At 32.1% G+C, this 14,442-nt stretch overlaps 2 protein-coding genes across 2 annotated transcripts; one reads left to right on the top strand and one right to left on the bottom strand.

The window, feature by feature from the left end:
* Positions 1 to 1,448: 1,448 nt before the first annotated feature.
* LOC114178946 (serine/threonine-protein phosphatase PP2A catalytic subunit) lies at positions 1,449 to 9,356 on the top strand. The gene is made up of 11 exons (XM_028065101.1): positions 1,449 to 1,737; positions 3,950 to 4,006; positions 4,288 to 4,371; positions 5,085 to 5,156; positions 5,788 to 5,859; positions 6,226 to 6,266; positions 7,183 to 7,249; positions 8,238 to 8,429; positions 8,520 to 8,609; positions 8,689 to 8,796; positions 8,901 to 9,356. Exons 1-11 carry the CDS (start codon positions 1,651 to 1,653, stop codon positions 8,964 to 8,966), a joined length of 936 nt encoding a protein of 311 aa, XP_027920902.1. The 5' UTR covers positions 1,449 to 1,650; the 3' UTR covers positions 8,967 to 9,356.
* A 1,593-nt stretch (positions 9,357 to 10,949) lies between these two features.
* Positions 10,950 to 14,395, bottom strand: LOC114177777. Its single transcript, XM_028063296.1, has 3 exons — positions 14,175 to 14,395; positions 12,331 to 12,714; positions 10,950 to 11,755 (listed from the first exon to the last, which is right to left on the bottom strand). The coding sequence occupies exons 1-3, from the start codon at positions 14,347 to 14,349 to the stop codon at positions 11,049 to 11,051; spliced, it is 1,266 nt and encodes a 421-aa protein (XP_027919097.1). The 5' UTR covers positions 14,350 to 14,395; the 3' UTR covers positions 10,950 to 11,048.
* Positions 14,396 to 14,442: the final 47 nt, after the last annotated feature.

Below are 14,442 nucleotides of genomic sequence, written 5' to 3'. Positions count from 1 at the left end.
GAGTCTTCCATTTTATATACAAATTTATATTTTAATTTTACCGTTAGTTATATTTTAAAATAAAAAAATACAAGCTACTAGCTAAATATAATTACACACATTTTAATTGCTTCACAATATATTTATTTATTTTTCATGATTTTTTTAATTTAGTTATTTTGAAAAAATATTTTTATTTCAATTATCAATAATATATTTTTATAACAATAGAAGGATAATTCTCATATTTTATGTACATATTTATATTTATATCTTACGCTTAATTATATTTTAATATTAAAAAATATATATGTAAAATATTGTTGTACATAAGTAGTTGCATATACTTTTATTACTCCACACTATTATTTTTCATACAAATATGTAATTTAATTTTTATTTCAAAATTATTTTTATTTAAATTATAAAATACATATATTAAATATAAAAAGTAGTACAAATATGAAATTTATAAATTAATATAAATATTATTTTTCAACTCATTCAAATAAAATACAATAGTATAATATGTTAAGCGAGTATTCTTCTAGTGTCAATACTAGCAAAGAGAACAATGACAAATCATGGTAATAGGAAAAAAAAAATCTAATTGAAAGTTAATTTTATACATTTTTTATTTTAAAAGTAACATACCAATCAAATGAGTTTAAGAAAATTATTACAAATTTACAATTCTATATATCTTCCTCAATATTCTTTTCAATATAATTTTTAGTTTATCCTCATAATAATAATTTTCTAAAAATTAGAAAGCTCAATAATAAAATTAGTACTTTTTCTTATTTATATTATAATAAAAACTTAATTTGTACGAGAGTTTTTTCGTATGAGTTCACAAATTCCTTTTTTTCTTTTTTAAAAGTATAAATTTAAGTTAATTTTAAGTGTTCACAACAACATTTTTTATTAATTTAAGATTTATTTTAATAACCTTTAGATTTAGGGTATCATGATGTATCCTTTATCCCATAATTAAAATTAGTTTCAAACAACATGAATTCATGTTAGTTATTTTGTACACTATCCATGTGATTAACAAAAAAAAAAAAATTATCTCAAACATACCAAATTATCCTTATTTTATTTTTAATTATATATTTACGTTTTCTAATTGTGTGACCCTTTTAATTGACTTTCTTTTGTCTCAATTTAAATGATTTTTTTATAATTAAAATATTTAATGATTAAAAATAACATACATCACATTATAAAATATTACTATAAACTAAAACTATAATATATATATTTTGGTGGTAAAGACATGATCCATAACTCTAAAATCTAAAATATTAATTAAACAAGAAATATAAAATTACTACACTGAGAGTTGGTGCATTTTAATTAAAAGAACTTTGCAGTATTTAAAATCTAAATGTGAAGTTCCAATGTGTAATTTCAATTTTGCCCCCCAAAAAAAGGAGTGGTTATCGAACAAAACGAGCACGGAAGCCTCCAATGCTTTGGTTTCTTCACCACCACCATCCTTCACCTCTCTCTTTCTCTCTCTCTAAAAAAACCAGAAACAATAAACACAAACGGAAAAGACAAAAGGGGTTTTCCTAGTGAGATCTAGGGTTCCCATCGATTCGGTGAGAGGATATTCATCAAACGACCTCAGCAAGGCAAGGTTAGGAGGTGGAGTACTAGAGCATGGATTCGGTGCCTTCGAATTCACATGGAAACCTCGATGAGCAGATTTCTCAGCTCATGCAGTGCAAACCCTTGTCCGAACAAGAGGTAATGTTCAGATAGTTTTTTCTTTTCCGAGTTTTACTCCTTTCTTTTAAGCGAATGTGACGTTCGGATCGAGAAGATTTCTTCTAGTTCTCATCGCTTTTGTGCCTTTTGCTCAAATTGCTTCTCTAGAATCGATCCATCGAAATTTAAACAGGTTTTTGTTTTTCTTTCGTGAAATATCTTTTCTCATGGAATTGTAATGGTGTTTAGAATTAGTCTTTTGTTTGAAAATTCCTTCAGATTTGTAGGATTTTCCGCAAGTTATTCTAGGTTTTGGATTTATTTTGAGCATATCTTTTCATTGTGGATTGTGAGTTTTAGTCCTAAATCAATTGGTCACCATTAACTTAGGTGTTTCTGCATTTAAGGAGCCCATATTGTTAGCATTGGCTTAGGATTATTTGAAATAGAGGAAAACATATATATGGTTGTGAATTGTATGATTATATGAATTGTATGATTTTATACGAAAAGCAGGCTGACTGGTTTCATACCTCGGGAGGAATAAGTGCTATTGAATGAATACTTCCTCCTATTCACTCTGCAAGTTAAGAACACTGATTTGAATCTTGATTTTGTAAGAAGAAATAGAAAACGGAAGATGTGTTTTCATCACAATAAGTTAGGCTACAGCTATAACATTAAGCATGATGCATGATTTTTGTCTTATTTTCATCAAATTGAGAAAGTGTGTATTTAATGGCAGGATTAATATGTCTCCTTGCACTTGGAGAGAGCCTGCAAAACTTTAGGGAAATATTTAGAACAGTTGAATGCACTGGTTAATAATTAATGACCAAAAATTCCTTACTTCTTTGTCCTACTGCCTATCTTGTGAAGCATCTGTATTAATCAAGTTAGAGATTTCCAATTAATTTTACTTTCCTTTTGTTATTCACACATGTCATTGTATTTGATGGGTGAGATTTAGGGAATAAGAAGCAAGTGCTATCTAGAAGTTTGTGGGTTCAGAGCAATTTCCATTTTTTGCAAAGTTGCTAGCAACAACCTGCTATTGTGGTGATGTGGGGTTAGAGGGTCCTCTGACCGCTTTAATTGCTTAAGTCGTGCTGTATTTTTGCTTCTCACAAATCATAGTTGAGGTCATGTTCATTCACAGACAAATTCACACCTCTACAAGCCACTATTTGGAACAGGATGGAATCCTTTTTTTTATCTACCTTTCTTATAATGCAACTGATTTTTGGGACTTCCCTTTTGTGATTTTAAAATTTAAACTTATTTTCTTTTTTCTGAATCAAATGGATTTTGGGTTTTCAAACATGATCTCTCCATCCACTATAAAAAATGTGCTATACCGTCTTCGTGGGCCACTCTATGCTGGTATTTGTGAAGGATAATTGTGGTCTAGACTTATGATTTATGGCTAAACCTGTTCCTTTTAGCAAACTCAGCCCCTGTTTTCACTTCTTTTGTCTTTGATTTGTTGCCTCTGTTTTATATAACTTCTGCTTATATCCAGACTGACTTTTGATAATTTGATGAATATGCCTTTCATCATATTTTCATAAACATGCCTTGAATTTTTGTTGTTTTTTATTTTCAATATTGCACTCAAATTCTTCACTATAGAAGTCGTCTTCCTTCAGACTATTGTGCTACAGTATCATTCTTATCCACTATCTTACATTTTGTAGATGGCAACTTCACAGATCTATACTGCATTAACAACACTTTGTTTTTGGGGAAAAGTGTCCTCCAAACTGAACCAATCAATTTTTCCTATTTGGGAACAAATCAATTTGGTTCCAATTGGGCAACTAAACATAAAAAATCACTCCCAGCCAGTTTGTTTTGTTTTGAAATAATGATCCAACTTCACCTTTTCTAGTCTGTGGCCAAATTAACATCAGATTGTCTATAACACATTTCTGATAGAAAAGTCACGTAAGTTGTATAACAAACTGCATTGCTAACTCTCCGACTCCACATATCTACGTATATTTTCATCTCTCAATCTAAAGAATAGAATGCTTGCGATCTTGATTGAATATATGAGTTAGGTTGATTTGCTTTCATAAAACAAAACCAACAGATGCAGAACGTAAATTATATTGCAGTTATTTTATTTTATTCCATTATTTGTTCGATTTTACTCTACTCTCTGTTAATAGCCTTGTCATTGAGAGTGTCTTGATTCCTTTTTATTTGGTGATCCCACTTTTATTTCGTGCTGCACTTGTGTATGCAGGTAAGGGTCTTGTGTGATAAGGCAAAGGAGATTTTGATGGAAGAGAGCAATGTGCAGGTCCGTCTATTTTTTATAATTTATGTCAGCATGTTTAGATTATACTTATTTGCTTTTCAGTTTAGGGATTTTTCTTTGAATTAGTTTATTGCACCAACATTGTTTTCGTGCCCCTTTTCTTTACATTTTTTTACCATTATCTGTTAAGTTCTTACTAACCACCCTTTATGATGGTTTTTTACTTTGTTTTATGAGTTTCTTTGTAGGATTTTAACACCTGATGATTTTGAATAAATGAAAAAAAAAAACTAAAAGGATTTTTCATTTACCTATAATTGCAGCCTGTTAAAAGTCCTGTTACAATTTGTGGTGATATTCATGGGCAATTTCATGATCTTGCAGAGCTTTTTCGCATTGGAGGAAAGGTATTTTTTTATGATAGTTGGTTTTATATTCAACATTTATCTATTAAAGTTATGTTAACTAGATCATATAGATTTAATTTATAAGTTTGAGATAAATAGTACTTGGAATTCAGGAAATTCTTTGCGGCTTTCATGTTGTATTGTGAAATTAAGTTTGATTTGTTTCTTATGCCATAGTAAAACACTCTTAATTAAATGTTCACAACAGTGTGGTCCTTCCAGTTGCCAGATGCTGTATTCTAATTTGGAATTTGGGTAGCAGCAATACAAATAGAAAATTTCTTTTGGAGTTTCACATGGTCTAAAAATTAGTAGTCGCACACTTAAATTTGAATGCATGTAGTTAGGGAGTAATTATTGTGCTTGGATTTTTATTGTAAATGGTAATATACTGGATGGAAAGTCATGAAACGCCCATGTGCAGTTTGATCTGATTCTTAATTTCTAATGCAGCTGCCCCAAAGTTTTATTTTTATTTGAGAAACAAGTTAAATCAGTTTCATTACTCAGCTTCTCACTATCTTATTTCAAATTTGAAAACAAATGTATTTTTGTATTTATTGTTTCTTGGGTGAATCATTAATTTTAACCTCTCCTCTCTGTGCCTATATATATATATGTGTGTGTGTGTGTTTGTTTTTTTTCTTGCTTCTAGTTGAAATATGAAATTTATGGATTACATACTGATTTCTAGTCACTATTTTTGTTGGTAGTGTCCAGATACAAATTACTTGTTTATGGGAGACTACGTTGACCGTGGCTATTATTCTGTCGAAACTGTTACGGTAAATATGAACTATTGTACTTTACTATTTTAAGAGTTCAACTTCATCATGAAATATTTTATTTGTTGTTATTTACTTTTCATATGTTATATGTGATTGTTTGATTAGGATGTTCTAGAGAAATGTCTTGGTCTTTGGCTAAGTGACCAAGCTTGATTTGTATTTTTGTATTAGTGAGTTGATATCTGCTTAGAGGAGTAGATAATTATTTAGTTTATCAACAGTTGTTTTTTATTTGAGAATTCCTTTTGCTGGACTATAACTATTATTAGAGATCTCACATCAACTATAAATATGACCACATCATACTATGTGAGTGGGTGCAAACTCCATCTTATAAGTTAGTTTTTGTGAGATTAAATTAGACTTAAAGTCTATATAAGTGAGTCCAAACTTCATCCTATAAGCCATAATTATATACGTGTGTACATAATGCATTGTGTCCATTGAACATGTGGGATACCATTGTATTTCACTAATATATAAATAAACATCAATTTGTGGGGATATATGTATGACACTTAAACTGATTTTGTGGCACAAGTTGATAACCGCTATTTTTTAATTGCTTATTTAAGATGGTGTTTCTTTTTGTAACATTTTCGGTGCTAATTCCAAAATAACAATGCAGCTTTTGGTTGCCCTTAAAGTGCGTTATCGTCAACGTATCACCATTCTGAGGGGAAATCATGAAAGTCGCCAGGTTTGTTGTTTTAAAATTACGTGAACTTCCTGACAGTAGTGAGTTACAGATTAGATTAAAAATCATATTTTGTCCCTTGGAGGTAGAATAGTCTGTACCAATTGAGTTCTTGACAGATTTTCTCTGTTAATATACTGCTGTATTTTCATGTTGTACGTCCTTCTTGAGGAAATCATTTAGTATCTCATGAACCAAAATTGCTTATAAAAATACTATACCACCATTAATTTCAGAAAGTAGTTAGGGTTAGAACTTCTTTTAAGCAACTGACAGTAGTACTGTGTACATCATCAATTTAATTGTTTGTTTTTGTTTGTATGTTTTTCGCTTTGAATGGTAATTGCTGATCTTAGCTTTCTGTTGCAGATTACTCAAGTTTATGGGTTTTATGATGAGTGCTTACGGAAGTGAGTACCTGCTAAATTCATTATTTATGGGTGCTTTTGTTTAAGATAATATTTGTTTGGGATCATTTTTTTTCCTTTTATTAGGCAATTCTTTAAAAAATTTTACTGCTTATCCTATATTCCTTATTAGCATTGTAATCAACTTGTATTCCTTACCTGTTATCTGTTATTTGTCTTATTATTTTCCCCTTTGTAGAGCTTGATGTATAAAATTCTCGTTTTTAGCATATTATTAGGTAGTTTTTTTAGTATTCCCCAATTGATGATAGCAACAACAGCCTTTATCCTACTTGGTGACATTGATGAAAAATAAAGTATTATTTCTCTCTCCAATAGATTGCCAAGACTTCTACTTTGATAAGCCTTCAGTATCAGAAAACATTTCGCCCTTGTAATTAAGGTTTTCACTGGCAGTTAAGTTAGGTTTTACTCAGATTGTTAAGCTTTGACATTTGATCCGGGTCACTTACATTCAACATGGAATTCCTGAATTAAGTAGTAAACAATTAAATTACTTAGGCATTTTATCTGCATCTTCATTGGTTAATGTGATTTAATAAAAATTACAAACATGATTTTAATTCCTGTTTAAGGATTTGTATCCTCTTTCTCGCCTCTTACTGACATACTGATTTCTTGTCATGAGAAACAAACTAATTTATGGACCCTATACGAATAATGGTGGGTCCTGCCATTCTGAGTGAATAAGTTGTATATATTATATTATTATAAATATATCAAATTAATTTTTTGAGTGAAAATTGATTTGGAATTCATATCGTGTTAGTACCCTGGCCTTTTACTGGTGTGTTTTTTTCTTCAATTTTAATCCTTTGTATTTTTTTCTTCTTTTTATAGCTTGCATATTTGAAGTTGTGCAGTCCTGTATTATTGAATGTTTTTATTTGATTTGCAGGTATGGTTCTGCTAATGTTTGGAAGATCTTTACAGATTTGTTTGACTACTTTCCATTAACAGCATTGGTTAGTATACCGTCATTTCATAATGTTTGAAAGTACCATGGGATATTTTGTTAGATTGTCATTATTCTCAGGCCTATGGTAGTTTGTTTGTTTCAATGGTTGATGATGCAATTAGTGTGCTGGTTACATGTAAGATTGTGCCATGTGGCCACATGTAAGGAATCACGTGTCACCTGGTCAAAGAAAAACTGAATGTCACTTACTGAGATTCTAGGTCTAGCTGTAACCCTTTTTTTTTTAGAAAAAAAGCTCAAAGCCCCATCTCATGACAGCAATTGCATCCAACTTTTCTAACCTTTTTATCTCGTTTGAAATCTTCTGCTCCTTTCTGTTCTTGTTCCGAAGTCACTTTGATCTATTTGTGATATATCTGACTGAAGCATCATTCTGATCTATTTGTGCTCTGCTTTCTGCGTGGAAGCAAGGGCTGGCAGAAGAAGCTTGTGGCTTTTGTGTTTCTGAAACCTAAGAAACGGATTTTGGGTTTTTCTTTTAAAATAAAACCACTCTTGGATCTATTGCTGAATTTTATGTTCTGTCTCCTTCCGCATCTTTGATTTTTTATTATTACTATCAAGATATAAAATGAGATTGAGATATTAGTAATATAATGACAAAAATATGATTTTATATGCAGCATACACATACTATGAAATTTGTAGGATCTTACAATCCTTTTTTCAATGTCATGATTGATGATTGTTAGCCCCCTTCCCTTCCGGTTCCTTAGTACAATTTCGATTTTAACAACCTTTCCTAGTTCCGTGTTCTTTTTGTTAATACTCTGAATTCAGTATGATTTTTTTAAGCTTTGTCTCTCTCTGATATATATTTCTGGAAAATTTTTCCCCTGAAGCTTTCTCGTATCGCATTTTTTAAATTTTCATGATATGCCGCTCAATCAGTTGCAGTTCACGTATTTCAATGGATTCCAGTTTTTAAATAACTGAATGGTGCTTACTTAAGTTTGATATGTTAACTTTGGTAGGTTGAATCTGAAATATTTTGTCTTCATGGTGGATTGTCACCATCTATTGAAACCCTCGACAACATACGTAATTTTGATCGCGTACAAGAAGTTCCTCATGAGGGACCCATGTGTGATCTTCTGTGGTCGGATCCGGATGATCGTTGTGGTTGGGGCATCTCTCCTAGAGGTGCTGGATATACCTTTGGGCAGGTAATCCAGTTTTATATCTAACAAGGTTGTACTATTTTCATTTGTCACCGTTACCTTTTTTTACTGCTTACGCAAATTGCTGTTGTGTAGGACATATCTGAGCAATTTAATCATACCAATAACTTGAAGCTGATTGCTAGAGCTCACCAGCTGGTTATGGAAGGATATAACTGGGGTCATGTAAATACTTCATATCATTTACTTTGTTTTTGTATTCATTCGTTGTGATAAATGGATGATCAATAGTCCCTTGTTACAGGATCAAAAGGTGGTTACTATCTTTAGTGCACCTAACTACTGTTATCGTTGTGGGAACATGGCATCAATTCTCGAGGTTGATGACTGCAAAGGACACACATTCATTCAGGTTGGGATTTCCTTTTTTTATTAGGTGTTCCAATTATTCTTTAGCTGGCTTTGCATTAAGCAATATGTTGGATCTATACTTAACTATTATCTTTTTAATCTCAGTTTGAACCAGCTCCAAGGAGGGGAGAGCCAGATGTAACCAGGAGAACGCCTGATTACTTCCTATGATACTCCTTTGGTTTAGTTGCTGTTACCAGCACAGCAACTAATGCCCTGCAGTAAGTAATCTGCAAGCTCATCTACTTGTCCAAACCAGAGCCATGAATCACCTTGATACTTATAATTTTCGAAGTTAGGCTTCGCTGGATGTGTTATTTAGTTGAATTATAACTGAATCTTTCCAAGAGGAAGCTGAGCAGTAGGCGATGCTATTGTGGGCATGTGTATCATTCCAGCTTGCAATGTATCAATTTTAATGTTTTTTTCCCCAATTTTCCTTCTCTATTTATTTTAAACTCTTGGCCTTTCTTTTCTTAATTTAGGATTATTAAGGGGGTGGGTTTCTGTAGATGGATAATGCTTTAATATATCTTTTAATGAGTGTTTTGTGATTCTTTACCCGCCTTGTGACTCTTGATTTTACACGAAAGTGAGAGGGACGCATCTATGGTGAGTTTAAGGTGATTTTCATGATGATTATGATATTCATGCTCGGATAACCCTAGTGAAAAATTAAACAATAGCTTATCTTAACTACCGTATGCCTTAATAAAATTATTTATCTTAAAAAACATGATCCTCTATCCTTGGTAATTCAAATACCGTATTTTGTATTGAATATATATTTATATTTCCTACCTGTTCAGTTAATTATTATTTGCTTTCCTCGATTTTTTATTAAGTTCTGGAAGGATTTCTCATAAATGACGAGTTAATTTTTTTTATTTGTTGTTGAGATCGGTAGAAGAACAAAAGCTACTCATCGATTGTCTTGGATACATAGTAGTGAGGGATTACTTGCACCCAATGTCTCCATGTCAAGTATCACATGCCACATACCTAACTAAACCACAACATTCCGTTGGAAATTATTCCTACACCTATCATTTTCTTCCTACATTCTGGAATTCATTTTCCGAAACACAATAAACAATTTTGGAAATCAATCTCCCCGTACGGAAAATATTTTTCGGAAAGCTTTCGACGGAATGGGAGGAGAAATTTGATGAGGTGAAGCAATTGCCCATTCCGTTTTCTGTCCATCCACAACCTGCGTTCACATCTAATTCACCACATAGTTTCACACCATTTTCTCTTAAGCACTCTTTCAACATGACATTTTTATTTTAAAATATAAAATAATGTCTTTCCTCACATAAATTGTCGTAAATCATACTTTTCATAAATCAAACTGAACTTGATTATCATTTAGTTTGAGTAGATTGCTACAATGTCGTCAAATTGGTTCATTTCGCTCAGAGAGTCACTAAGCCTAGTCTGTCTTTATTTTAAGCTCATAACGAAGATGGGTTCTCCAGAATCTGTTCTTACCTTGAGGGCAATATTAACATAATTGGAATCTGTTATTGGGGTGACAACTTACTACTATTTGTATTTGAGTTTGTTTATTTGTTAATTATTAGGTAGAATTTCAAGAAGTTTAAATAAAATGTACTTAGTATGTAATAATGGCTATTTTATATTTCCATCCAATCATATATCTTTATGTAGGGTGTTTTTGTTGACTTTGATAATAACTATTTGTCATTCCAAGATTAATTTGAATCAGTTGATAACGTAAAATTACAATGATAATATGTCTAACAAACCCTAAATTGTGAATATGGTATTTTGAAATATATCAATCTATTTACGTGGGATAGATGTTATAATAATTAGACAAATAATAGTATTGCTTTTGTTGTGTTTACAGGAACTAGACACAGCTTACTAAAGAATTCATGCTTTCATGCTATGTTTATTAATCTTTTTTTTCTTTTAATTGTTATGATGCTTCCATGTCTAACATATTCCTCAAACATTATCGGTATTTTAAAACTGAAAATTATGTGGTTTTTCAATTGAAGAAAAGAAGGGAAGAAAAAAGAAATCTGATGAAAAGGGATGGGAGAACTTTTATCAAAATATCATTCCCCCTTTCATACCTTTGCATTGTTTGGTAAGAGGGAAATAGGAAATAGGAGGAATCCATGCATCTATAATCAGCACTATACAACAATATGAATCATTGTATTGATGATACAACGGGTTTAAAAATTAAACCACTTCACAGGAGACAAAAGTACAATGTTACATATCAGTTGGCAACTTTGAACCTAGTGCTATAGGCTTAAATGCAGCCAACAACACAGATATTTTACATACAAGAAATCCCATCATTCCAAATATGAGATCTTTTGGTGTCAGCATGAATTGAAGATCTCCAGTATACCTTGATGCAATTACAGCCAAGCCTAGAGTTAAAGCCACACTTGCTATTGGACCCTTAACTCCCCTGAATAATGCATCATTTCTACCCTTGTCATCAGTGGTTAGTTCTGAAGCTGGCAATTCATCCACAGATCTCTGCAACAGTAGCAGATACAAGAAGCCTCCAACTCCACCAATCAAGAAATCAATCCCAGCATTTTCTCCAGTTGAGAAGGAAGCCACAGATGTACCAAAAAATGTAAGCATAGCATCATAAAATAACAATGAGAACTTCAAATCTGCATATTCCCTCATGCTATCTTCCTTTGAGATCTTAGGATTTGAAAGCAAGGTAGAGTCACTAAGTCCTTTATTGAAGATGTTTGTGACATCATTCCCTTCCAGCACAGTCACAAGGGTAGGTCTTAATTCCAACATGGATAGATCAGTTCCCTCACCAAGCAGCACATCATCAATCTGAAAGTCATACTGAAAGCCAGTGCACCTTTGTAACCCATCTACCAACCCAGACGGTTGCCCTTCACAACTAATAACCATTAAGGATACACTTCCTAGGCGCCACTGACCTGACCTTAGAGACAGAAAAGAAGGATGATGTAAGAAAGCCTAGGTTTAAACAGGTCAATATGGTAAGAACCTATGAATCCCAGACACAAATACGGGTACGGATACAATGATACAGCTAAACTGAAAAACATAGTACACGGGACACAGAGCTTCATAGGTAAGAATTCATAATTCTACCACCAATTACTTGATATTTCAAAAAAGAGTATATATTGGTTGTTTAATGCTTTGAAAACTCGGATTTGAGCCTAAGATGTTAGAGGAAAATAGTAGAACACTGGCTTCTTAGCAAATAATACCCAAGGGGGGATGTTTAGTTCAGTACTTAGAAATAGATTTGTGTGCAAGAGGAGTGCTACCAAGCAACTCATTCTTTAACAATTTATAACATACTCTATCCTATCAGTTAAAATTTATTCAAATCTATAAAATCAGAAGTAAGACTAATTAAAACTAGTCTTTATCTTGAGGACAAACAAGAGTGTTAATCAAGGGCACCTTAAAATTGTAGGTCACGGATGATGTCTACAGAAGCTTTCAATCATTGCAAAACATATCAACAACAATAATATACCTGATTCAACACTAACCCATAGAGCCTCAAGTCTTGCAATTTTTGGACCCTCAAAAATGAATTCATCTGCAGAACCTCTTTGGAAATGAAGCACGTCAATATCAGTAATATCCCCTGATTCTGTAGAATGATCCATCATCAAACTAACAGGGATTCTTTGCAATATGGAGTTTCCATTTTCATCTATCAAGCAAAGTAGGATTCCAGCATTTAAGTCACTAATACTCGAGCCATATAAGCTGCTTGTACATAACTTGACCCTATATAAAGATTTGGATCCACCCTCCTTCAGAGATGATAAAATGTTTTCTACTGATGTATTTGTGTACACTTTCACCTCAGAGGCTGGTAAAAGATGCGAAGGCCTCGCATAGCTCCGAAAATCTGTGACGGGAACACCACAGATTGGTGAATAAAATAATCTCTTCTTCAGAACATTAGTGACCAAATGTCTACTCTAATAGTTTTCAATGAAATGGTATACCAAGAAAAGGTTCATATTGAAAGATGTGTTAGTAGATCATAACCATTTCCTTACCCCGTTTGGTCACAATATAGGAATAAATTCCATTGTATGTTAACAGAAAAGAAATCACTCAGGTCTTCATTTCAATTAAAGAGGTGACAGAAAATAACAGATTAAAGTTAGTTGGCAACCTAGACAATCAATGCATCTACCCCTGTTCAATCTAATAAATTAGAAAGGGAACTTAGGGAAATTCTTTTTGGTCCAAAAAAATGTGAAAAGCAAGTCATGTTAGTTACTACCAATCATTTTGTGGACCCAATAAATATGAAACTAATTAGTTTTGCAAATTAGTTGTTAAACCAAGTTTCGTGTGTTTATCACTCATGCTAGAGCTAAAAAAGAAGGCAAATTTCCAGGATACTGCAGTGATCAGTAACTGCTAAATTTTGAACTTCTACTATATACAGGAATAGGATGAAGCCAAGTTAGACCACACATACGTGGAAAACCAAAATCAACCAATTAGATCTATCGCAATAATGTCACACTAAAATATCTTTCAAGTTGAAATCATAATTGCAGCATTAAAATGTAAAGGTTTTGATTAATACTTTTCCCACTAAAGCAAATGACTTGACAAAAGAACAATCCCATTTTGATCATATATTAGTTGAAAATGGTGACGACAAATGCAAATCTGTATAAAGAGTAAACCGTATCAGTCTTGACAACCAGCATATATTTTATAAATGGATCCATCCTCAAAATGAGGTTTTTTTTTGCAGGATAAATAAAAAAAAATGTGATCAATGGTTATGCCCTGAGATTTTATACTACCATCCAATCACAAATAATGGTCAGTACCATTTTTAAAGTAATTATTATAGAAGTCAATAAACAAGAACATAAATCTATCAGTACTCAGTTATTTCTCAGATATCATTTGACTCCCCAAACTTTAAAGCAAAAGTAGCTAATAGTTAGGATCAATAATTAATATATATCAGATTGCGATAAAAGAAAAAATGGTTTATGCATGATAAATTTAATGATGCTTAAAAATTGCTGTAAAATTTAAGTAATATACAAATATATAATAACAAAACAAGAAGAGAATCATTCAAACGTTAAGCCAATATTCTACAAGTAAATCATTGCCTTCATCAACTGAAGTGAGGACCATAATCTTGTAAAGATAGTGGTTATATAAATATTAAAAAGATATGGTGCTATTAAAATTTGTTACAAGTTATGAACAGAGAGGTAGAGATAGTATCAATCCCCAACCCCTCAAAATTGAAATTCTGTAGCATGAATCCATTAGGTAAAAGTTCAGATTTTTAATAAAATTCTCCGGAAATAGTTACGGGGGTACCTTGAAAATCAGCAGAAGACAGTTTGGCCCGAACAGAAAAACGTAAGTATCTGTTTTGGGTGAGAACCTTTGTCGTTGAAGAAGATGATAGTTGTATGATTGTTTTCCTTTGGAAATGATGAGAGTGAGATGTTGAAGCTGAAGGTATCACACTCCTTACAGGAATTCCCTCCATGACTCTACCACCAATTCAGAAATTGCAGTGTAGAGATGCAATCACAACACAAATACACATTTTGAAAGCTCTAAATAATAAATTAGAATAGAA

This window comes from Vigna unguiculata, chromosome 3, assembly GCF_004118075.2.
Source record: "Vigna unguiculata cultivar IT97K-499-35 chromosome 3, ASM411807v1, whole genome shotgun sequence".
NCBI classification, from domain to species: domain Eukaryota; kingdom Viridiplantae; phylum Streptophyta; class Magnoliopsida; order Fabales; family Fabaceae; genus Vigna; species Vigna unguiculata.
The sequence above is the reverse complement of the archived record's forward strand: the minus strand, read 5'-3'. Positions and strand labels throughout refer to the sequence as shown.

Bases quoted from the DNA above. Each gene is read 5' to 3' on its own strand.
- LOC114178946 (XM_028065101.1), top strand. From the start codon at position 1,651: ATGGATTCGGTGCCTTCGAATTCACATGGAAACCTCGATGAGCAGATT. The intron at 5,860-6,225 runs GTTTGTTGTTTT...TTTCTGTTGCAG, and splicing joins GAAATCATGAAAGTCGCCAG to ATTACTCAAGTTTATGGGTT. The intron at 8,797-8,900 runs GTTGGGATTTCC...TTTTAATCTCAG, and splicing joins AAGGACACACATTCATTCAG to TTTGAACCAGCTCCAAGGAG.
- LOC114177777 (XM_028063296.1), bottom strand. From the start codon at position 14,349: ATGGAGGGAATTCCTGTAAGGAGTGTGATACCTTCAGCTTCAACATCT. The intron at 12,715-14,174 runs GTACCCCCGTAA...TTCCCGTCACAG, and splicing joins GTCTTCTGCTGATTTTCAAG to ATTTTCGGAGCTATGCGAGG. The intron at 11,756-12,330 runs GTATATTATTGT...CTCTAAGGTCAG, and splicing joins ATGGGTTAGTGTTGAATCAG to GTCAGTGGCGCCTAGGAAGT.